General features: G+C 33.5%; 4 protein-coding genes across 4 annotated transcripts; all 4 read right to left on the reverse strand.

The window, feature by feature from the left end:
• Positions 1-9,746: 9,746 nt before the first annotated feature.
• On the reverse strand, positions 9,747-11,568 carry LOC123685464. The gene has a single exon (XM_045625169.1). It carries the CDS (start codon positions 11,175-11,177, stop codon positions 9,867-9,869), a length of 1,311 nt encoding a protein of 436 aa, XP_045481125.1. The 5' UTR covers positions 11,178-11,568; the 3' UTR covers positions 9,747-9,866.
• A 6,457-nt stretch (positions 11,569-18,025) lies between these two features.
• On the reverse strand, positions 18,026-20,437 carry LOC123685268. The gene has a single exon (XM_045624923.1). It carries the CDS (start codon positions 20,435-20,437, stop codon positions 18,026-18,028), a length of 2,412 nt encoding a protein of 803 aa, XP_045480879.1.
• A 75-nt stretch (positions 20,438-20,512) lies between these two features.
• LOC123685465 lies at positions 20,513-22,163 on the reverse strand. The gene is made up of 5 exons (XM_045625170.1): positions 21,962-22,163; positions 21,640-21,902; positions 21,249-21,584; positions 20,903-21,030; positions 20,513-20,840 (listed from the first exon to the last, which is right to left on the reverse strand). The coding sequence occupies exons 1-5, from the start codon at positions 22,072-22,074 to the stop codon at positions 20,514-20,516; spliced, it is 1,167 nt and encodes a 388-aa protein (XP_045481126.1). The 5' UTR covers positions 22,075-22,163; the 3' UTR covers position 20,513.
• On the reverse strand, positions 22,112-23,911 carry LOC123685269. The gene is made up of 4 exons (XM_045624924.1): positions 23,349-23,911; positions 22,491-22,611; positions 22,163-22,306; positions 22,112-22,115 (listed from the first exon to the last, which is right to left on the reverse strand). Exons 1-4 carry the CDS (start codon positions 23,401-23,403, stop codon positions 22,112-22,114), a joined length of 324 nt encoding a protein of 107 aa, XP_045480880.1. The 5' UTR covers positions 23,404-23,911.
• Positions 23,912-26,223: the final 2,312 nt, after the last annotated feature.

Here is a 26,223-nt window from a genome sequence, read left to right on the forward strand (position 1 = left end):
TTGGGACAACCAATCAGGACCGTTCCACCACAATTTGCATTCTGATAATTCCTTTGGATTAATGCCTCGTGATATGATATCCGCAGGGTTTGATTCTGAAGGAACGTGACCCCACTGATTCTTACTCGAAAATTGTTGTATTTCAGTTACTCGATTTGCCACAAACGTTTTGAGTCGATGCGGTTCAGTATTTATCCACGCTAATGCAATAGTGGAATCACTCCAATAATAAATGTTATCAATTTTATTAGAAATGGCTTGTAAAACCTTTTGAGAAAGTTGAATGCTCAAAAGAGCCGCACAGAGTTCGAGCCTGGGTAATGATACAATTTTCAAAGGTGCCACGCGAGATTTTGCACAAACTAAATGAATATGAATTTGATTGAATTGATCAATAGATCGAAGATAACAACACGTTCCGTAGGCTCTTTCTGACGCATCTGCGAAACAGTGTAGTTCAATGGACACAGGATTTGTACAGATTATGTGTCTTGAAACGTTTATTGTATCTAAACAAAGTATTTGACTAGAGAACTCGATCCATGCAGAATGAAGATTGACTGGAAGACTTTCGTCCCAATGTAGCCCCAGTTGCCAAAGCTTCTGAATGATGATTTTGGCCTTGATTGTGCAAGGTCCTATGAGACCTAAAGGGTCAAAAATTTGAGCAACCGCTGACAGTATTTTACGTTTAGTTACATTGGATGATTGATTATAGGATACAGTGTACTTGAAGATATCATCAGCAGAGTTCCATATCAAACCCAGCGTTCATTTAGCTCTTGTTGTAACTCTTGTTCTTGGTTTTCTGATCCACTTAGTTCGTATTCGATCGAAGATTGCACTGATGAAAATTCGTTTAGAATCGGTTTAATTTTGTCTAATCTTACTTTCAGTTGGGTTATTGTTATCTCGTCTATATTGTTTAAATCAATTGAATTAATATAACCTTTGAATCTTGTTAAGGTTGCCTTAAATTGACCTCTTTGAAATCTGAATTTAGTTAAATTCGACATTGTTCTTGATTAGTAATAAATTGCACTTGTAATACTAGCTTATCGTATTGAATTGACTTTAAATTCAACGTGAATTATAATATTTAACTCTCGTATAAGATAAAGGAACGAGCTTACTTGGAATTGTGGAATTGTCTCACTCTGCTTCTTGTTGCAGTCGTACAGCTGTCCTCGTCTATCGTGGCGTAGCCGGTAGCAGGTGTTCGCTGTAGTGAAATCGTCGAAGCTCCGTTTCGCTCGGTTTCTGTACAGGAATACAGCCGTCTTACCCTATGTCCTACGTGAGCGACTAATGTTACGACGCGAGCGACGCCAATTTTATGTACTACGCGAGCGATGTGAGCAGCGCGACTTTTTTTGTTCTACGTTAAAATCTACAAACGCGACACGACGCGACATAAATATGGTTGGGTTGGGTTGGGATTGTGCATTGCGGAAGATCAGTCCGTTGTCATACGCTTGTAGAGAAACAGTTATAATGAGGTGATCAAGTAAATTATTCATATGTGAAAATGTGGCTTTAAAAATGCTAATTGTAAGACGCAGAAAAATGGGAAGAAAGAGAAATCCAACAAATAAAATATTTTTGAAACGAATGAACTTTGGAGAGTTTCACCACTTATATAAACAATTAAGGACTTCTCCAAATTTATTCCACAGTTATTGTAGATTGCTTCCTACAACATTTGACTATATAGTGAACATTTGACTATATAGTGAACATTTGACTATATAGAAACAGTCAAAAAAAATCTAAGAAATACGTTAACCTTTACTGAATTGAAATATTTTTTTCAATCTGCATGGATGCATATTACATATAAATAAGGTTTATTTATTATTACTCAATAATATATTAACCTCAACCATATTTATTTCCTTCAAATGGATATTTCTTCAGCATCATTAATATAAGTTATGCGTAAATAAATGAAGTGTAATAATAAATGATGATTATTGGTGGGATTTCAAATAAATCATTTATTTCCATGAAACTAATATTTGTTTGACCATAGATCCAATAAATGATTCATTAACTATAATGCATTTTCGATAATATCAAATCAACACTTCTCTCAGTGTATATAATACTATAGTTAATTCGTCAATCTTACTTGTTTCCCCCAGTTCATCGGCCATTCTACTCCATTCTCTATCCACCAACAGTCGATTATGATATCTTTTATCAGTCTTGTCCCAGAGTATACTGGAATTTCTAACAGCCAGTATTAAAACTCCGTTCAAATCATTCATTTTAGAGCGGTCGAAGTAAACGTGCCTGCATCAACAAGAACTACTGAAGTTCGCGCGAATTCCGCTTGGAAATATCAAATAATTTGATCGCCGACAGAGCGCGAAATTCGTCTGGAACAGTTTTACGACCGATACGACTGCACGTAGGAGAGCGCTATTATATTCCAAGGTTTGTTAAATCGCGTTTGGTCGCGTCGCTCTCATCGCTCGCAATAATTCGCTAACGTAGGACACAGCGTTACCCTATGTCCTACGTGAGCGACTAATGTTACGACGCGAGCGACGCCAATTTTATGTACTACGCGAGCGATGTGAGCAGCGCGACTTTTTTCGTCCTACGTTGAAATCTACAAACGCGACACGACGCGACATAAATATAGTAGGGTTGGGATTGTGCATTGCGGAAGATCAGTCCGTTGTCATACGCTTGTAGAGAAACAGTTATAATGAGGTGTGTGACGTGTCGACCTTGAGTAAGCCGGTCACAAGGCTAAAATTCGGCTCGCGACTACACTAAGTGAAGATGGGAGTGAGTTCTTCAAAATTAGATGGAAAATAATAATGGGCGCTAGGTAGAGATGTGCCTGTCTTAAGAACAATTGCGTACTCTACCAGAGTAGCAATAAAACAAATACTCAATGTCAAACGTTTAATTAAAATTAAAATTTGTGCAGTGGTTGATAATAAACAATAAAATAAAAAGAATTCTCAAAGTTACCAATAGCCAGAAGGGCTTCCCAAAACTTTACCTAACACTAACAAATGCCAGAAGGGCTTCCTATAAACTATAATCAACAACAAATGCCAGAAGGGCTTCCTATAACCTATAATACCTAAACTAATCCTCAAAATTGAATACTTATATCAGCCACACTTGGCTTAGGCTAAACCTAAAACTTCAGTACCAAAACTAAACGTCAACAGAGTTCAACAAACTCCAAATATACCAGATAATAAACCAGACAAATAACCAAGTTGAACAAGAAGATTGACCTCAACCACAGATCCTGAAGGAATATACAAATACAGTGGTTGTAATAACTGGCTGGTATAAAACAGCAGGTTGAATAAAGTAATAATAAATTCCAGTTACAAATCCTGAAGGGATACACAAGTATTATAGTTGTTAAAATAAATGGCCAGTTAGTGAAGTGAACCTCACCGCAAACTGTTTACAATTGCAACAGTGTATAATAAGCATGAAACAACCTTTATTCAATATAACTTATAACTTCAATATAACTATCAATGGATAGAAAATTAATAATAAAACCGTTAACTCCTATTCAAATAACTGATTTACTATCAGTACACTAAATCGTTACTTCAAAAATTAAATCTCAATACAATCAATACTCGTTAAAGCCAGTGCAAGCACCGGTTACCTGATACAAAATCAATATTGAAGGTTGACTTGACAGCAAATCTAACGGTGAGATCTCTATACGTAGAATATGCCATCTACTCGAGGTACACCATATGCCAGCAATATACTATCTACTCGAACTGTACCATATATCAGAACTGCACCAGAAATTCACAACCATATACCAGAAAATAATACCATAAACTCCAACCAAACTATACACCAGACTTAGAATTCCTGAACGGAACCAGGCCGTAGGATTCTTCAAATTCAACCAGACTCTTACCAGGCACTAGGATTCCTCAAAGATATCCAGCACTAGGACCCTAATAAATGACAATAAGATATTGCTCACAAAATGAAAAGGAATTTATACCTCTCAGTTGTTGTTCGAGGGAAAAGGATCTTCTTGATATTCTTCTTGTAAGCTCAACAGTTATTCGAACTAATCGGCGGGAAGCGAATCCTAATAAAACAGAAATTTCAGACAACAGCTCAAGATATAGAAATGATATCATACCTCTCAGATCTTCAGAGTAAATTCAATACAAGAGATGGGCCTTGTGGAAGAAAATTTTTATAATCACGTCTAAAACGTATTTCCCAGAAATATTCACAATACCATAAACCATACAGGGAATTTCTCAAATTGAAGAAATAATCGCCTATAACAAGGATGATTCTAGATCATATATTCTTCAAATCAAGTCCAATTTTCTTCCCAAAAAAACTTCTCTCCAAATTATCACAAATCGCCGATAACCTCCATCTGGTTCTGACAATTTCATTATCAACCATAGAATCTACCAGTTGTCAAACGAAACTTCCAACACAGAAGAAAAGTAATACAAGAAATCCAGAAACTATAAAATATTTCCCAACGGTAATGATATTCGACCTCACTTATCCGGAAATAACTCTTCCATAATAAATTCAAATTTATATTAATACGGAATATTCCGAGTTGAATTCACAATCAACCTCTAGAGGGCGCACTACCAACCGAAATATCCAACAGTGTAAATTGAACCGTTACAGGTGGTCAAGAAAACGTAAATTATTCATATGTGAAAATGTGGCTTTAAAAATGCTAATTGTAAGACGCAGAAAAATGGGAAGATAGAGAAATCCAACAAATAAATTTTTTTTGGAACGAATGAATTTTGGAGAGTTTCACCACTCATATAAACAATTAAGGACTTCTCTAAATTTATTCCACAGTTATTGTAGATTGCTTCCTACAACATTTGACTATATAGTGAACATTTGACTATATAGAAACAGTCAAAAAAAATCTAAGAAATACGTTAACCTTTACTGAATTGAAATATTTTTTTCAATCTGCATGGATACATATTACATATAAATAAGATTTATTTATTATTACTCATTGATATATTAACCTCAACTATATTTATTTCCTTCAAATGGATATTTCTTCAGCATCATTAATATAAGTTATGCGTAAATAAATGAAGTGTAATAATAAATGATGATTATTGGTGGGATTTCAAATAAATTATTTTTTCGGCAACCGTCCGGGAAGTGCTCACTTTTTGAAAGTCTCCTTCCTCATATAAGAACACTCAGCCCAAAAAGAAAGATGTTATTAAGGATGAAAATACAACAAGAAGTTTATAACTGCATTTATGGAGATCAGCAGGAAATGACACAATCAACCAGTACTTTTGAAAAAACAGGAACACAGGAATATTCAACTTCTTCATCAATAACTTCTTACATAAATCATTTTTCTGATGAATCTCTCCATAATTTATAGAAATTCGAAATGTACTTAGAAGCATTTACGTTTTTGTCCAAGTTGAGTTTATTCCTGAATAAAAATATGAGGAATATGTGTTAACTTACCTCAAAGTCACCACTAGACGTTCTGTGGGAGTGATAGGGTTGCGAATAAAATTGGTCCAGTTTTTCATTAATTTATATTCAATATTTTCCAGAATGTAGTCGAACGTTGCAATATTCATATGGAAATATGAATGAAATTTCTCTGGATGCTCGCGTAATTCTTCATACAAGTGATGAAATTCACCATGTACTTTCCTAGATTTCTTAATTTCGTGAACACTACACGTTCTTCTATTTTTATCATTTTTCATTACATACCAGAGTTTCAATGAAGAATTTTCTAACAGTATAAATTCATTTAAATCCATTTTTCGGAAATGCGCCTCCTCTATAATGATCAAACTCGACTATCGCCTTGATTTCTTGTTCGCCTCACTATATGATGACACCTCGTCATCGCCGCTACTCTCGGGAACCGCTATCCTCTCTGCTATCCTCTTCGCACCTCTTGGTCGCTTCACTATGTTCCTAGCCTTTAAATTATATTTCTGTCGTAACATTTTGACTAGTAATTCAACTGATTTTTTATATGTATATCCTCGCCATTGATGAATAATTTGATTGTTCTACAAAAACTGGAGAATATATATTCATTTGAAGAAAAACTAATTGCCAACTGAAAGAAGACCAGTGAATATATTCCATACATTATTAAAATCAATATCTTCAAAGTACTATTCAAAAGACTAATAAGGTCTAGAAGAATGTCTTTCTCAAATTTATAGTCATATAAAAAATTAATTAATTAATTAATTCACATCTAAAGTGAATTTTTTTTAGAAAAATTTCAGTATAGCTGTAATGAACAAACTAAAAAGAGATAGAATGAATAGACTTGCCTTTCAAATACCCATGGCTTGTGTTACCTCATAAGCAATTGTAATATCATATCTAGGTGGAACCTTTTTGAGAAATCAGGTTACAAGTTTGAGAGTCTCTAATTTCCAAGGTTTACACATGTTTCAGTTGAGCGGCAAATCATATAACAGGGTATATATAGTTGAAATTATTCGTATGAAAGATTTGACTTATTCATTATAAATTCAACAGCACTGCACTCAAATTCTTCAAAAACGGATTGGTCACTTATATTTTTGCACTCTTTTGTCGTAAAAGTGTATATTTTAGATATTCATTGAACACATGGAAATTTTTGAATGTCATCTGACTAACTTGGCTCTTTTTTCCAGTAATAAAGCCAGTTGTGAATTATCTATAAGGAGTTTTTCTGTTTAATACTGTTTCATAGTAGCACAACTTTTACTCCAATCCAAGACTGAATTGATGAATGAAGCTTCTGTTCTCTTTTGTAGTTCCATCTGCTGTCGCAAAAGATTAAAATTCTCACGAATGAAAATATAGTTTTATAGTTTGTGGAAAATAAACGAAAAATTCCTGAAATAAAGTAACATTCATCCATTCGAATCAATAATACAAACCCTTCAAACGAACCTGAACTGAGGAAAATGCATTCGATGATAGGGTAAATGTAGGTAATGGGGATCACTTAAGCGAAAATGAAAATAAAATCAAATATATGAATCAACTATTTATTGCTCTGTTCTTATTATAAACTTTACTTACTATACTATCAACTGAGATCAACTTTAATCACTTTGGCTTATTAGTTTTGGTACAATATAAAATTTAAAAAAATATCAGTTTGATCACAATTGTCAACACCGGTTGGCAATGGTGATCAGCATGTGGACAATGGTGATCAACACATATCACACACATAATTGTACGCAGAGTCCCATCCAGTACAATCGGCATGAGCCCAGTGCCCACAAGAAGTGCATCGGTACCATGTTTCATTGTTTCGTCCAAATTCACCACATACAAGACACAAGTTGCTTGCATCTTCTGTATCATCGTTTTCGTCATCCTGGCATAACTCATCCGTATTCACGTCTGACATCGAAGTATCATTGGAGTCCTGCAGTATTTTCTTCTTTACCTTCTCACGACGGATCTCCTGTGGCTTGCTTTTCTTCCCTATTCCTTTTCCTTTTCCTTGAGTTTTCAAAGCTTTGGCCTTCTTTTTATTTTCTTTTTCAACTAGGGCGTCTTTGATAGGTGTAGATGTTAAAATCGTTGCGTGCTGTTTTTGTCTTCCTTGTCTTTTCTTGGCAACTGTTACTTTCTTAGGCATTTGAATGAAATTTTGAACACTTGTCAGATCCTTAGATGTTGATGGTATATCAAATTGAGACAACCGTGTAGTCACTCGTTCAGATGTAGTGGGACAATATGTGGATGTACTTGGAATAGGACTATTTTGTTCTAGCTCGATAGTAGCTGTTATGGATGATACGGAGGCAACAGCACCAACAGAAGGCGATCCTAAAATAGAGTCAGCAAGATCTTGAACAACGATTGGCTCTGACTGTAGGACTTCAGCTGCTATAAAGTCTTCATCTGAAAAAACATTGGAATTTATCGGAAATATGCCCGTTGCTTTGAATCCTGCTTCGGCCTTACTCATGGAGGCAACATTAGAGAACGCTTTTTTGACCAACGAAGCAACATCATAGGGTGTTATTCTTTGTAAAAGTTGGCTCTTCATGAATAAATCGCATTCTCTTCTATATGCAGCTTTGAATGGACCAAAAAAGGACACATCTAATGGCTGCATGCGATGAGAGGTATGGGGTGGAAGAGATAGCATATGGACATAGTTTTCCTTACAATACTCAAAGATGGCCAGAGAACTGTGGCTAGCATGATTGTCCAGTATTAATAGTATCGGCTCTTCTGCAGAAGGTTTGGCGTACTGGGTAAAATGTTTGAGCCATTGAAGGAAAAGTTCTTCATTTATCCATCCATTGTCCGAACATTTGTATATTGCTCCTGTTGGTCCATCCTTTTCAAGAGTCGGGGTCATCCTCTTTCGGGGAAAAATGAACATCGGCGGGACATATCCACCTCCAGCACTCATAGCGCAGAGCATAGTGATATTCTTACCCCTCTCCCAACTTGTTATGGACCCTACTCTCTTTTGTCCCGTTGCAGTTAATACTCTTTCAGGCTCTTGGACGGTAGAGATGCCGGTTTCATCACAATTGTAAATATTTTTAGCCAAAAATTTGTACTTCTCCATTAGTTCCTCTAGCAGATTGTAGAATCGTCCAACTTCAGTCTTGTTAAAGGCTGTAACTCTATTGATGCTAGTAGCTTCGGGCTTCCTTACAGAAATATTATTTCTGGCAATGAATCCCTCAAACCAAACTCGACCAGCCAATCTTGTACTCTTATTAAAATCGTGTTTCAGATTAAGGGCTTCAGCGTATTCAAACGCTGCTCTTTTTATTTGATTTGGGGTGCAGCCGTAGAATATGTTGGCCATTTTCTTGATTATGTCCGCGAATTCTTTCTCCATTTCAGGAGTGAAGACAGTTTGACGGCCGAGACGAGGTGCCTTATCAAATTTTTTTTTGTACCTCTTGTAAAGACTGGCAAATGGAATATTCATGGTCTTCGCGGCATTTCTTATAGAATAATTTTGTTCGACGATGAGCTTTATAGCCCTTTGCAGGTCCTCCATAGTCCAGTTAGCTTTATTAGTCGTTCTAGGACGTACTTTCGGCATCTAAAAACAAAAAATCATACTGTTTTACCGAGATTAAGTAGTGTGGGCAATGGGGATCACTATGTAGGTAATTGGGATCACCCGATTCCGATTACCTACATAGGCAAAAAGCGGGGGAAAGAACCCTGGCAAATATAATATAGGTTATAACAACAATATAGCTGTTGAATTGGACACTAAAATGCTACGACTGTTACACTTTGCATGTACAGAAATAAATATTTATTATTTTGTGACTTACCTTCGGATTTATCAACTCGAAAAATTAGATGAAAATAACACGAAACCTTCTCACACCCGTCTCACTCCTACGCATCGCTCGAACTGAGTGAATTACCGGCTGCGAACAGGAATGGCGTATAGCTATCGTTTAGTTATGTTGGCATCGGTGGTTCGCGCTCGATTTTTGTTATTTTGGGGTGATTACCATTGCCTACTGATTCCCATTGCCTACATTTACCCTATCAATGTTCATTTCCAAACTTTGACAAATATCTATCGAATTTTTGATTCGCCGAAGACTTTGCATTTTATCTGTCGGCATTTATTTAAGTATTAAATAACAATTTTGGAAACTGCAAACTTTCTCAACAACTTTCATATATCGAAATGGAATATTTATTATTAACATGACACTGACAATCAAATTGTCCACAGATACCACAGAAATATGGGACTTGAAATGTCAAAATAATCCGAAACACCCCGTATACTCGAAAACCGCGAGGAGAATCGAAGGTTTGGGATTTTTCGCGGGATCTCCAGAAGATTATGAGGAGGGTCTAATTCTTGTCATTTTTGCTCTAGATGGTCGGGTTTGGGCTGTGATTTTACGTTTAAAATTTGCCGAAATATCACAAGCGGTTTTATATATTACACTATCTCCGCACTTCACTCTGGCAATCTTCTCTTCTGTTGTAGTGACCATCCAGTAATCTACTGCTAGTTGATGGACGCTGGTTCCCCTCAGGTTTGTCCTTTTCGGGCTGCATCTTGTGTAGTTTCTGGTGATGCTGAGTAATTCGACTTCGCATGGGTTGGTTGATGATATTGGTCTTGTATTTTCTTCACATAGAAAGTTAGCTGGAGAAACTTCTTGGCATGGACCATTGAATAGAGCGTATTTTGTTTCACAAAGGAAAAGGAATTTTGCTTTGGGGATTATAATTTGATATAGGTTGTTTTTCAAAATTGGTATTGGAAATAATTCGTAATAATTGTAATTAATATTTTCTGTAAGGGGAATTTCTAAAATGAATCTCACTTGATTTTTACTAATGAATCCCTTAATTCGAGTACAAGAATAATACTGAATTATATTCTCATCTTTAATTGGAAATGGTAATTTATTATCTTTGATTTTTGATTGAATTTTGAAAAGTTCTTTCATAAATTCTTCATGTGAAATGATCGATGAATGAAGGGTTTTTGTTTGGGCAAAAGAAATGGCTATTTCTATATCATTTAAAATTTCATTTATAATATCTACTGCTAGGGTAATATGTGTGAATACTGAGTTTAGAATAACGAAATTGAAATCATCCCAAGAATCCATGGCTGATGTGTTCATCCAGAAGTTTATTTGGTTAATTTTACTCTCTAATAAAGCTTGATTATGTTGCAATTTGCTCATTGAATTGTTGAATGCAGTTATCGATTTTTCTGTTAGACTTATTTGTGAATTTGCCTCATCAATCAATTTCTGTTGCGAGTCTCTTAAGTTTTGAATAGCTTTATCGTATTTATCAGCATCACTTTGGTCTAGATTCCCGGTTATAGATTTCCATATAGCACCTAATCCATTTATCAAACCTCTTTTTCCTCTTCTTATAGGGGTAGATATAAGTTGGCTGAGTTTTTTATGGGTTTCATCAATTTTATATTCTAAGATATATTTATGATTGGAAATTTCATGCGAATAACTTTTGCCGTTTTTTGAGCTATGAAATGATGTGTTCATTTTTCTATAACTAGAAACTAATTTGTTGAATTCCGACGTTATGTTCGATACATCAAAATTTTGAATGAGAGTCCAATAGTTCACAATATTTTGAGACAATCCCTTTTTTAATGGTAACATGCCAGGATTGTCTATAATTTGATTGATCTTTACTTCCGTACATTCTAAGATGACGATTCCGCAGATTGCTGCGACGATGATGAGCCTGTAACAATAGGTTGTCTTAGATTTTTCAAATGAACTGTCCGACCAATGTTTTGTTTGGATTTATTACCTTCTACTTTTTGAATAAGGGCTTTATTACCTGGTAAAAGTTTTGTGATAATGAATGGTCCGCTAAATTTAGGTTCACTCTTATTGCGAGCATATTTATAGCATCTTTCAAAAACTGTTTGGCCAATTTTGAAGGGGTTTCTTGTATTCTCATTAATTTTTTTAACAATTTTATTTTTCTGTGAAATTATATTTTCATTGACTTTATCATAAACTAATGCTAAATTTTCTTTATGTTTTTGTAAATAGTTACTATACATTTAAAATAAATAATAATACACTGTTGATTTCCACAAAATTTATTGATGTTTAAATGACGACAATTGTTTCGCTACACTGTAGCTTTTTCAAGTCGGGTGCTGAACTACTATACATTTGTTTATCGTAAAGTATGTCTAAAGGATCTTTCAGTTTTGTATGGCCAAATGTGAGTTCAAGTGGAGTTAATTTTGTGGTTGAATGAATGGAGTTATTGTAACCTATTATAGCATATTTCATTATGATTCCTATAGGGTCTTTGGATTGTGATTTCAAAATTCTACAATGTTCCGCTATTGTTGAGTGGAATCTCTCAATGATTCCGTCAGAATCCGGATGATGTGCTGTCGTGAAATGAATATTTATTTTATGAGTTTCTAAAAGTTCTTGTACGATATGTCCGAAAAATTCCATTCCTTGATCTGAGCTTATATGTAATGGTGTTCCGTAAAATGAAAAATAGTCTAATAGAGCATGAAATATGTCTACAGCATTTTTGGATTTAATTTCGATTGCTTGGCCGAATTTCGTGAAAGCATCAACTATAGTTAAAAATTTAGTGTTTTCGAAAGTGTAAATATCTATGTGTATTTTTTCAAAAGGTCTGAAAGGAGTGTCTGTTAGCATCATATCAATTTTTGGAGGATTTCTCTCGTATTTATTTTTCTTGCAAATTTCGCACTTCGCTATATAATTCGAGACGTATTCTTTCATAGATGGAAAATAGTATTTTCGCTGAAGTTGCCTGATGGTTTCATTCACACCTCTATGATTTGTTTTTCCTTCGTGTTGAAATTTTATCGCTTGGTTGATAAGTTCCTCATCTTGGATTACTTCTCTCCTTTCGGTGCAGTATATTATTTCTGGACCGTTTCTGTTGAACAGCTTGTTTACAATATTACTAAACACTCTGAACATGTTCTCAGATTCGAAGTGGAAATAATATCTCTTCTTATCTGCCGTGTACTCTTTTAGGAATTTGATGATCTCGTCTTCATTATTCGCAGAGTTGATTTGAACGTAAAATTTCTTTATGTTTCCCATAGATTCTTTTCTCACGGGTTTTGGGTTGTTGTAGACTTCCTGAATAAAAAATTGATTTGGTTTTGAGTCAATAATCTCGTTTGATATTTTGATTGGGGAAGAGTTTGAAGTTTCTCCATTTGAAGAATGTATGGTTTCGTCATTACTTTCTAAAAGTTCCTCATTTTCATCACTTGTATCATTCTGTATCTAATCTTTTCAAAATTTCATTCCATTCTGATTCAGACATCTCGACTGATGCTGTATCTTCTAATAACTTTTCAATTTCGTTCTCATCTACGTTATTGATTAAGGATTCAGTATCTGTAATGTTCAGTTGTATTCTTGATAATGCATCGGCATTTTTGTTAATAGATCCTTTTTTATATGAAAGTTCGTAATCATACTCCTCTAGGCGTATTTTCCATCTCTGGAGTTTTGAATTAGGTTCTTTCAATTTATCTAGCCAAATTAAAGGTCTATGGTCAGTACATATCGTGAATTTTCTGCCATAAAGGTAACATCTGAAGTACTTAACTGCCCAGATGACTGCTAGGAGTTCTTTTTCTATAGTACTGTACCGTTCTTCTGATTGATTGAGGGTTCTTGATGACTAACATATTGGTTTGTCTGAACCAATAGGTCCTTGTGATAGAATAGCTCCAATTGCTACGTTTGATGCATCTGTAGTTACTATAAAATTTTTACTGAAATCGGGATATTGTAAAATTGGTGGATTGGTTAATATTTCTTTACACCTGTTGAATGATTTCATGAATTCTTCTGAGTAGACAATTTTTCTTCCTTTTTTCAGACAAACAGTCAAAGGTTTCGTGATTTTAGCGTAATCTCTTATAAATTTGCGATAATAACCTGTGAGTCCAAGAAATCCTTTTAACTCGGTTGTTGTTTTGGGAAGGGGATAACGTAAAATAGCATCAATTTTTAGAGGGTCGGGTTTAAGCCCTTCCGGTGTTATAATGTGGCCTAAGAATTGAACCTCCTTCTTTAAGAATTCTGATTTGTCCATTTGGATTTTTAAATTTGCAGCTCTAAGACGATCAAATACTTTACGTAATTTTTCTATGTGTTCTTGTAGTGATGTTGAGAATATTACTATGTCATCTGAATAAACAACACAAGCTTCATTCATAATTCCTCGTAAAATATTGTCCATGACTCTTTCAAAAGTTCTTGGTGCGTTTTTTAATCCAAAAGGAAGTCTTTTGTATTCATAATGACCTCTTTCTGTAGGAAATGCTGTCTTAGGTATATCTCTAGGATGCATTTCAATTTGGTGGTATCCTGAAGCTAGGTCAAGTGTGGAAAAATATTTGCATTTTCCTAATTTGTCTAATACTTCTGTTATATTTGGTAATGGGTATTGATCGTCAATACTTGTTTTGTTGAGTAATCTATAATCAACACATAGACGATATTTTTGTTCTCCGGAAGCATCAATCTTTTTTGGAACTACGATGACTGGGCTGCTCCATGGGCTACAGGAAGGTTGAATAATGTCGTTTTTCAGCAGATCTTCTACTTGCCTTTCAACTTCCTTCTTTTGTGTTTCTGGCATTCTATAAGCCTTTTGAAATATTGGTATTTCGTCTGTGGTTCTTATTTCATGTTTCACAACGTTAGTAAAACTCAAAGGCAATTTCTTGCAATGAAAAATATCTCTGTATTCAAAGCAAATTTTTCGTATTGCTTCTTTTTCTTCTTTATTCAGGTGTTCTAGACGAAGATTTTTCATGTTTTCTTTTAGTAAATTGTCGGTTTTCTCCTCCTTTTGAATTACAGTTGTTGGGGAATCATTAATTTCCAAAATTTTGAGGGGGTTTATTGTTATTTGTTCTTCAGTCTCATTGCTATTCGTTACCGTTAAATAAGCTTCATTATTTTCTACTCTGACTAAACATTGTGGAATTTCGATGCCTTCTGTTAATTTTAAATATTCTATAATACCTTGATTGACTTCATTCGAAATGATGGGTGCTTTTATAATTTTTTGAGATCTAGGTGGTAGAGCGTATGAATATGAATTTTGTTTAAAATATAAAGGAATAGGGCCATTTTTTGTATAAAGCACATTTTCTTGAGATCGATATTAGCACCTAAATGTGTCAATAAATCCATTCCAATTAATCCATCATATTCTTCGTTGAACTCAAAAATATGAAAGTCAAAATATTCTTTAGTTTTAAAAATTTTCGGGAGAGGAATGTGCGCAATGTATTCGTGAAAAGTGATTTTATGAGCTGTTTTCATTTTGAATGGAGCATATTTGACATAATTTTGATAGAATTGCTCAACAATTCGAGGACTAATTAAGGTTTTTGAGCTTCCAGTATCAATCATGAATTTCAAACCGACTTTAGGAATTTTTATATAGGGCAAAGTGGAATTATTGATATTCGTGATATTTATTATGTTTGATTTTGTTTGGACTGGAACATGAAAATTTTCCTCCGGCGAATCTGAATATTGATTGTCATTGGAGAACTCTGTGATCTCATACTGATCGTTTGGATCGTAATCGGAGTTGGTATAATAATCATCATAGAAAAAATCATTTTCATCATATTGATCAATCCCTACATCGATTTCTTGCTGAAAAGGCTCTTCGGAAATAAAATTTCTTTGGTTTAAAGGTCTATTGGGTAGAATTTGATTTTGTGGTCTGTCTGTACGTCTGGTATTTGAGGAAGATGTGTCCATAGGAACATGTTGATGCGATCGTGTTTGATTATAATTTCTCATCTGAATACTCCTTTGATTATTTGAATTTGAATTTATTGTATTTTGACGAATTTGTGTGGGCGGTGTTTGATTAACAGAGCTCAAATTTTGATAAAGAGGACGGTGTATATTTCGTCTATTTTGCAAAGATCTAAATTGAGGACTTGTTGGTTTCATAGAGTTAATATATGTTAAATTTCGTCTAGCATAAGCAAAATTTTGTTCTTCAATAGTAAATGCGATAGCCTGTTCTAAAGTTTGTGGATTTCTCAGTCTTATCGGTAAATTAGATTGAAGGCCTCTTAGAAAAGCATTCAGTGCTTGTTTTTCGAACAAGTTCTCTTTTAATTCGAGAATATTTGCATTATTTTCCGTCAATTGAATTTTATTTAGCAATAAACTCAAAAGATCTTGACATCTGTGACCAAAATGTACCGGACTTTCTAACTTTCCTTGTCTTAAATGCATTAAGTCTCCAACTAAACAATTTTCATCTCGCTGATCTGAGAAAAATTGGAGCAGTAAATTTTTGATAGATAACCAATTTCTCAAATTACCTCTACTACCAACTAAATTCAATGCTCTTCCCGTTAATTTGCCAATAATGGCTCGCAAAAGAAATTCATTTTGTGGGTTTGCAATATTAGTATTATCAGAAAAATTATTAATTAAATATTCGCTAGACTGGATGAAAATAGCCAAAGTTGCTGGATTTCCATCATAATCTGGGATGCAATCAATATGGTGTTTTTGTACTTGAGGGACTGCCATTCTATCTTCTCTAATATTATCTCTGCTCAAAGGACTACGGTCTTTAATATCAGTCATAAATGGATAAAATTGTGTATATTTCAATTATTATAATTACGTTATATTCACAAGCAAAAATCAAGTGTTCAAAGAAATAATAAAAAAAGACAAAATCACAAAAATCTTAAAATTAAAAAAAAATAGATTGGGATGTGGAAAGAAAGGACGTGAAACTTACGCTATTGGCTTCATAAAGATTTCTTCTTTCTTCTTTTTCTTCCGCTTCAGGGGATATAGCGATTATAGCAGGCAGTTTCGTTCCAGAAACTCCGTACCTAACTATAATTTCTCCACCTGAATGCTGTTGATTTGTTTGGTTGTCCTAATTATGAGCTTCCGTGATGTTGACTTCCACTCGCTGGTTTGTTTTACCACTGGGTCTGACTTGGTCAATTTTTGGGCCAAGGTCCGACGAGAAAAAATTCGAATACCCAACTAATCGTTGAAACGAAAACAACTTTTTCGCGATTTCGGTCGAAAAAATTTTGGGTATCCTACCGACTGCGCCACTTATGTTTTAGAAATAAGAACTTTGATTTTTAAAAAGCTTTATTGAATATTGACGAAGCGGACAAGGTTAAAGTCACGGCATTCAGAACAATACTGACTTAATTATTACATTCTAAGGAACAAGTAAGCTTGTATTCCACTGTTTATGGAATGCCTTCCTGCACTGAGAAAAAAGTTTGTTAACTATAATGCATATTTATTAATACCTAATAAGGGCTTCATTCAAATATGGCGCAATAAAGATTTATTCCTCAGAAATTAATGCTTTATTAGAATTCCTCAAAGAAATATTTATTCATACCAAATATGTTTATTAATAATGAATAATTTCTTTTCTTTGCCTGAAATGAGCTTCTTTATCAGTTATAATGAACATAATTATCTATAGGAATCCGCTGTGTTATTATTAATAATGTGAATTAATCCAAAACATCAATTTCATTATTTATAAGTAAATTGTTATTCATAGTAAAATTATATTGTCGAATAAACAAATATTGAATATTCTTCGAATTTTGAATAGTAATAAACATTTGTTTCCCATAACACTATGTTGACTAAGGTCGTTTTTCTCATTTATTTCCCGTGAATAACATTTATTCAGATTGTGAATCCATTTATAAAAAATATACAAAAAATTCTCTATGGCAATCTTTACAAAATAACTTATTTTTCATGACAGCATATCTGCGATAAAAACTAATATCGAAAGATATTCATAATTTTCAAAAGGTAATTCTGTAAAGATTGCCATACAGAAAGTTCTGTATATTTTTTATAAATGAATTCACAATCTGAGTAAATATTATTCATGGGAAATAAATGAAAAAACAACCTTAATCAATACAGTAATTCAAGAAAGAAATGTGGAAATCAGATTATTTCCAATATCTTGATATTTTAAGGAAGAATTTATATCAACTGTTCTTGTAATTGTTTAATTTCGATGAATATTTAAAAAGTTTTATTTTTTCTCCATGACACAAGACTGGAATGAAAAGTAATATCAAAGGATTTTTATAATTACAGAGAATAAATTTGTAAAGGACACTACAAAATTTTCAGTGTAGTTTTTATATTCAGTATCATAATCAAATCGTAATTAGATGTAGAATTCATTATTATGTATAATTTACGATATGATGAAAAAAAATTTTTATTATTATATTTTTTTATTCCTAATTTTTTTTACCCATTACGAAAAAGTTTGAGTTCTGGAAATAGGGGTTAATAGAAAAACATCATTGTGATTAATTTTATATTCTTTATAACTCAAACAAAAATCTTGAAACATAACAAAATTCAGGTACAACAAATCAAACTAAATATCAAAAATAATAATTCATGCACAATCACATTTCCTGTTTCACGGAGGAAATGAATTTATTTCCTTCAGCATTAGCATGAATATGAGTTAAAAAAGGTGAGTACAACGATTTTGTATTAATAATATAATTCTTTGGTAGAACTTTCTCAACAAGATATGCTTCGTAATGTTTAATGAAACCATAACACTCGATCATCTTATAGACTAAATAAAATTTTTGGTCATCTGTTACGAAAACTTCTTCAATAATTCCAAATACTGGTTCGCCGAAATCGTCTCGATCAACTTGAGCAATCAATCCTTTTTTGAACATTATGCCATTCAATTTAAGCCAGCTAATGAAAAGGCAAGATGCTTCAAACCCAGCACTTTTCAAAAAAGAAACTTGTGTTTCGGAAGGAACTGTTCTTGTTTCACTAAATTGTATACTGTCGCAAATTCCATTACCAAGGAGAAAACGGTAGGCCAATTTGAGTTGGTGTTTCACCCCTAAACTGAGTGGTAGATTAATACGAGAAGATGTAACATTACTGTACGACTTGCTTACTCTATGAAAAGCTTTGAAACGAATGGAAGAAACCCTGGAAAGTGGTCCTATATTACGTATAGTTCGTGAATAATGAAGAAGAAAATGAAATTTTGGGGTAAGATGTTCATTAAACAAAGAAATATACAAGGAATGATGCTCATGAATTAAATTATCCAAATATATCAATTCGCTTTCATTAATCGATGGTTTTATCACTATCTGCACTATATTGAAAAGTAACAGATAAAAATGCCATACCTCATCTGATTCATCCACTAAGTCACCAACAATAAAACTGAAATAGGTAAGGAATGCATGCATTTCTGCTGATGACATAATAATTATTTGCTTTTCAATTTGTGTTGTTGGAATTAATGGAATTTTATTACCTACATCTACAGATGAATGATTAAAGTATTTGATTCTTCTATTAAGGGTTTCCAGAGTGAAAATTTTCTCTTTTATGAAAAATTTCAAAATTCTACCGAAATCGTAACGACAAATGCCTTCGTACAAGTCATGCATTATATCAAAGTGCAAATTTTTAGTGACATGGTAATAAGATAATTCATTCCACATACAAGAACTTTTTATTCCATGACTGTTCTCTTCAATATGTATGTTATAATTATCTTCATTTCTCAAACTATTCTTATTTTCTCTAGTCATAAATTTTGTTTCATTTTTATGAGAAAAACATGCACGACAAAAATTGTTCGATGAAAAACTCTCATGAAAGCCTAGAATTGAATTAACTCCCAAGTTATCGCCTAAAAAAACTGGTACAACAAAGAAAATTTGTTTGTTATTTACATTTATGCCAACAGTTTCCAAGAATTTCAATTCATCTAAGAAGACTTTGAAAACAGCCTCATTGCCAAAAGTAACACGATCTGACGAGTAAAATATTCCCCACAAAAATATACTTTCTAATCTTGATGCAAATTCTGGCCCCATACAAGCAAACGACACATAAACTCCCCCTAATTTGTGAACTCCTGCTTGGGTTCCTAAAACATTTCCAGTCTCAAAATCATCATAATATAAATATAAAGGAAGTATCGTTTTATTCCCCATTTTATTTTTTATAAATTTCCATAAGCTACAATTAAACATGCTGCTCATATAATCAGAAACCTCTTCTTCATTTTTGATATAATCCAACATGTATTGAAGAACACCAGGGGTTTCTAAATATTTTTTAAGAATTTTTCTGAGAGATATAATTACGCCTTTACATTGTTTTGTGAGTACTTGTGATGTACTAGCAATAGATGAGGTTCTACTTTCAGGGAGGTAGCCAATGAAATACTCTTCTGGTTTGAAATATAAATTATGTTTTGCCAAAAGTTGAAACCGTTTATACTCTGATTTACAAGATTTGAAAATATCCGTTGATAGCGCTGAGATAATTTCATTATAGGATGAATGACCTTGCAGATTTGGTAAATCTTCAATTTTTAAAAGGATATTTGAGAATATGTTATTGATCAGCTCAGAAGTAGTGCCTATAATGTCATGAACAACAGATCTATTGATGGCAGGATGAGAATATAGTTTATTCACAAAAGTTAACATTTGCAATTCAAATGTATCTTGCAAAATAGTTTCTACAATATTAGGAGAATTTTCGGACAGTTCTGGACATTCATCATATAAAACCTCATTGTCATAATGGAAAGAATTATTAGAAGAGGATTTAGATTCAGAATTTTTATTTTTGGCCACATTTTTCTCTGAGTGAAATTTTTGTGTATGTTTTTTCAAAGATGATAAAGTATTGAACTTCCTTGGACAATCCTGTTGGCCACATGAAAAGTTACTCAAAAATCTATGAATTGTTGAAATGTGAATGAGATAAGAATTATTATCAGCAAGCTTCTTGCCACATTCTTTACATAATACCATTATTGAAAACAAAAGTTGATCGAGTGAGCTAAAATTAAAAGATTGACGCAACCAGTATTTGAAGAACTTTGAATTTCTATGAACATTTGTTGACAAGATCCAAAATATTGGGTATCTTATCATAAGGAGTGTTTAGGTTGTACATACCTATTTGAATAAACATCCATATGTTCTCGCTTTCATAAGGGTATCTTAAGTTGAAAATATGTATAATCTGAAAACATATATCAATTGCTTTCAGTACCCCATCGCAACGATAAATGATATCATTGTAGACAACATAAACATTTTCAATTTCTGAAATGGATGGCCCTTGTATAATCACAAAAGGAAGTAGAGGAAGGTTGTACTTGGATAGAAATTTCCTCTTGCTATTAATTGTGTCCTCGATTTCAGCAGGAATCTGATAAAAAATAATAAAGTTACTGATATTGAAGATATTGATGTTCAATGTGAATAACCTACCTTAATATGTACTATAACACCCTTCACGCTGTCCGTTATTGTAGGGTGCCATATGTTGCCCTTCTTTCCATATGATTTTTGTGGTAAAAGGGAAGCCAATAAGGTAAGCATGTAGTAATGACGACTTTCTGAAAATGGAATATCTCTATTAGAATATATATAGGATACTTATCTTCCAATATTGAATATCTACCAAAATCAATCGTAATTATGTAAAGGAATAGGAGTAATGAAAGTTTAGACTAGGAGTAGGTATCGGATGAAGTTAATGGTAATAATTATGGGACTTTCTTTCAATACTTCAGACGATTATTAGGTAACAGTAATTTGAGTTTTGGGATCTTACCAACATTAATTTTTTCCGATTGAATGAGATCTACAATCAGTAAATCACCATGATTCAAGTTTTTCTTCTTCAACTCCAAAAGCTTGTGGAAGATAGGCTCGAATTTTTTAAAAATTAATTGATACTGTGGTTGGAATGTCCTTTTGAAATCAATGTCAATTAAAGTGTATCCTAGGGGATTTTTGATAATGGGAAATTTCTGTAAAATCTCCTGAAACTCTATATCCTGCCTGATGAGTTGTTTCCTATATTCAAAGGTCTGAGACCATTTATTTATCACTTCTCCCCAGGGTTCCCTGTTATGTATCAGCCAAACCAAATCTTCTTCGAAGTCATCTACAAAAAACTCAGAAGTAATACTAAAATATAATCAAACTATGAAATTGCATACCATCTTCAAGATTTCTTTCATTAGGTTCAGGTGTATTAATCTCTTCTTTATCTGTATATTTAGCAGAAATGATTCCTGATTTTCTTAGGAATGTCAGCCTATTCCTATATTTGTCAACAAGTTTGCCCCTCGCCACCCCACTTTTGTTATCTTTGGAATTTCTTTTTTTTATTGGAGAGGTGAAATATACTTGGTGTAATTCACCAGGAAATAGTTCGACAATATGTTTCGATAGTCTTCTAAAGTCCTCATTCGTTAGTCTCCTTGAAAGAAAGAAAGTTATTAGTTAAATTAAAAACTGTTTAGTTATATTCATTATTACCTGAAAGGTTGGATGTTTATCAAATGTTGAACGATTAACTCCACCAAATAAGATTGACAAGTTGTTGATAATTGTCCGTTCGTTCTATAGAGTTCGATAATAGCCCTACCCATGAGTGAATTCTGCAACAATTGCTCCAAGTGGAATGTATTATCTCCAATTATAATACTGGACAACACAGGTGTAGGTGTAATGTTGAACACAATCGGTGTATATGTGAAATCCAAATCAATCGAGGAAGTACTGCGTAACGACTGTACTTCAGATGGGGTTGCATGGATATCCGGAACGTCTATTATGATTTTCTTCGTAGAAATTTGGTCTGTTACCTCATCATAACAAGTCCTGTAGATATATTTTAAACATAAATCAATCAAAATATAGGGTAATATAGATTAACTAAATACATGCACATTTAAATAAATATTGGATATATCATGCAGTAGTCTCCAAGTCAACGAAATAAGTGTAAGAATGCTAAGGTTATGGTGATAAAAAAGCAGATGTAGGTATGTAATGAACGACTCACTTTTGAGAAAGGGATAGTTTCCTTTTTATCTTCAATCGATCTCCCAATCGAGGCACTGTCTCTTCGAACGATTTATCCTGTACAAGTTGTGTTATTAGGTCAATTGAATCTATTCCATTTTCTACAACAAAGTATAATCTTTGACAAAATAGGAGAATAATTATTAACATACGTATAAAGGGTGTTTCGTTTTAGAATTAAAAAAATCACAAAGTTTTTCTATTTCGTTATTTCGCTCTGTTCCGTACTATTCTTTCGATGTATGTTCATAATGAATACAATAAGATAGATTTGTGATACAATTTCACGATTTACATTACCAGAAATGCTCAAAAATAAGAATTTCCTCATTGTTTATCTATTCCGCCATAACTCCTTCTGGAGAAGTGTATGTCAGTGTTTCCATTTCGTATTAATTACAGATATCATAGATATAAGAGGTAATAGTATATTCAGTTATCATGAAATAATCTTAAATTGATACTAACCGGTAACACTGCAAAATCCACCGTCAGATTTCTTAAATCCAATTTGATATGGCGGATTTCCTGCAAGGAATTCTCATTTTTTGACCATTTCTGGCAATGTAAATGGTAAATTCGTATTGCACATCTATATTTTTGTATTTATTACGAATATACATCAAAGGAATAGACCAGAAGAAAACGAAATAACGAAATAAAGTAGGGTTACTCTGGAAATTTTTGCGATTTTTTTCTAAAAACTAGAACAGAACACAATTTTTCGTAATCCATGATCAAAATTTGGCCAGAAACAATTAATTTCACGAAAATTAATCGTGTATATTGTGTTCTTGTACACATTTAGCAGAATTAATTTTATATGCATAACACTTACCCTCCAGAGATTCTTTAAGATGCATCAATCCTCCTTCCTCCAAAAAGTTTTCCATATTCGGTATACTTATGCCTTGATATCTTCAGATTCACAGTCACAACTAATACATATAAATATTATGATTGCGTGATATAGATATTCTGATCTTAGTCTATAATAAATAATAGTAATACTACTTCGAACTACGAAAAGAAAGTATGTGTACTGAACTCTTCTCCTGTGGAGTACGCAGTACGCACTGCGGACCCTTCAGACCTGCGCAAATACGGTCATGCAGGGCGCCGCGATTCGTCCTATTGGTCGATAGCGAAAGACAAGATTCGACAAGTATAAAGAATGAGTGGAGTAGACAAATAAATATGTTAACTATTAACGAATGTATATTTCACTGAAATATATACTTTGAATTAAATATTTCTAATAATCATTTATTTGCATGGAATGAATAATATTTGGTCTAAATAAATTTGGCCTGAATAAATTTGTTATTAACTAAAAATAACTCATATTTGTTGATTTCTTTGATGGAAATCAGATATACTTGTTATTGGCTTACTGAGATTACTATAAATAAATATCGATCAAATAATCATTTATTAAATATAAGCCATATCATTTTTCTCAGTGTGGTATCAGTGGAATATGATCTATTCTAATGCTACGTATCTATTTAATAAAGACATTGGAGGATACCAACATGTAACTAACTGTTGTATGAATTATCGTTTGAAGGAATGTCATCTTCTAAGCATTGTTGCAAGAGGTTGCTAAATGACAATAAATCTCATTGCCTGTTGGAGAGACAAAATTTCTCGTGAGAAGTCATCGGCCTAGGGATTACCAAGCGTTCTTAGATAATCCTCACTTCTTATAGAAGATGTCGGATCAGCCTTAGCTATGTCATAATCTGCAACATTGTAAGTAGGACAACCCTCTGTAGAACTGGGTGGGTAGTTCTTAGTGCTTCTGCAGATGAAATGAATAGAGCTTGTGCGTCATCCACATTCAGAAATAGGTCTTCAGGAAGACAAGGCCCTAAGAATTCTGCCATGATTAGAGTTCTGAGGACCTTATCTTCAACTGGGTATTTTTCCATAACGATAGCTCTTCCGACATTAGCTATAAGACCGACAGTTGCTATTCCTATATATCGAAATGGAATATTTATTATATTATAACATGACAGACGAATTGTCCACAGGGACCACAGAGAAATGAGACTTGCAATGTCAAATAAATAATCCGCAACACCCCGCATACTCGAAAACCGCGAAGAGAATCGAAGGTTTGAAAGTTTTCCCGGGATCTCGGGACGATTTCGAGGGGGGTCTTATTCTCGTCATTTTTGCTCTAGATGGTCCCGTTTGGGCTGTGATTTAATGTCTCTATACAGGCTGTCCCGGGAAGAATGCGACAAACGGATACCATGAATGAAGATCATCGAGTTCTTCCGGATATACAGGGTGATGTTCATTTCATGAGTTAAATATCACAGTTCGGTAACTCTTCAACTAATCGATCGAATAATTTCAAATTTTGAAGTTTTGTCACCCTTCACTATCACCTTCCTTCAATATTTCTGAAATCGAGTAAATCAGATCCGGACTAGGAAACTTTCAGATTTTTCCTATCTTCGTGAATATTATGATTTTTTTCGTTGTCGCATTCACAAAGAATTAATTCATAATCAAAATTCTAAATCTCTAATTATATTATCCAGACATGAAGCAGAGAGTCGAGTTACCCTAATTGACTTCGCAATAGTTTCATTTGCACCATAGCTTTCCACTCAAATCATAAATTCTCTCTTTGGTCAGTCATCAAATCAACATTAAAATCACCTGCCAATAAAAAATTTACATGTTCACTAAGGCATTTATCTAAAATAAGCTGAAGACAGTCAAAAAAAATTCGATACTTGCTTGGGGTATGCATGTGAACTCAACTACCCGATCTACATTGAACACTTCAAAGTCTGGACGCGCTTTACACGACATATTATTCCTACAGAAAATAGCACAACCTCTCTCTATGTTAGTTCATGTTTCTACAATGACTAGAAACAAGTTTATATCCTTGCAGTTTGTATAATTCGAGTTGTTGATGATTCTTTCAGTGCTCGGTTATAGCTAATATATCAGGATCTTGCTCCTCAACGAAATGTTGTAATACTGAGAAGGATGTGCCTATAATTTGATGTATCAGAGTGAGTGGATTCTTGGTATTCACTTTATGTATTATAGGGTCGCTTTGTCCTATTCTTGAAAATGTATCAAGGGCACTAATTGTCGGGTGGTAAGTTGGACTTCTTCAAGAAAAAATTTTTTTTAATTCTCGCAGGATAATTCCATTCGGCCGAAAATCACTGGGGTTGATCCGTATATACAACTTGTCATCAGCTATTTCAATACTCGAATACTCGAACTGCTGTTTTTAAATTTGGCAACACTCGAAATTTGAAGTTCAAACTTAAAACCACAGACTACTAGTCTGTGTTAGAACTTTCACAGATAAATAGCATTTATTTGAGAATGTAAGGTTAATGGCAATACTTGTACGAAATGAAATAAACAACGATATAATATAAATGTATATGTAGGGTTTTTATATCGTTGTCTAGGGGTTATAAAAAGGCCGCCGGAACTTAACTACTGTTTATTCACACTTTGTATAATCTCAACGTCAAATGAATGTACAGCCACTGAACTTTCGTCTATCGAAGTTATTTTATTCCGTCTAATTATTCGAGTAGATCCGACTATATCTAACGTCGAAATTATCTAACTCGCTGCGTCTATTATTTTACGTTGAACTCTATGCGTCTAATCCCTCTAATCTCTCACGTCGAATTCTAACTATGTCCGTCTATTCTCTT

Source organism: Harmonia axyridis, chromosome 7 (genome assembly GCF_914767665.1).
Source record: "Harmonia axyridis chromosome 7, icHarAxyr1.1, whole genome shotgun sequence".
Classification (NCBI taxonomy): domain Eukaryota; kingdom Metazoa; phylum Arthropoda; class Insecta; order Coleoptera; family Coccinellidae; genus Harmonia; species Harmonia axyridis.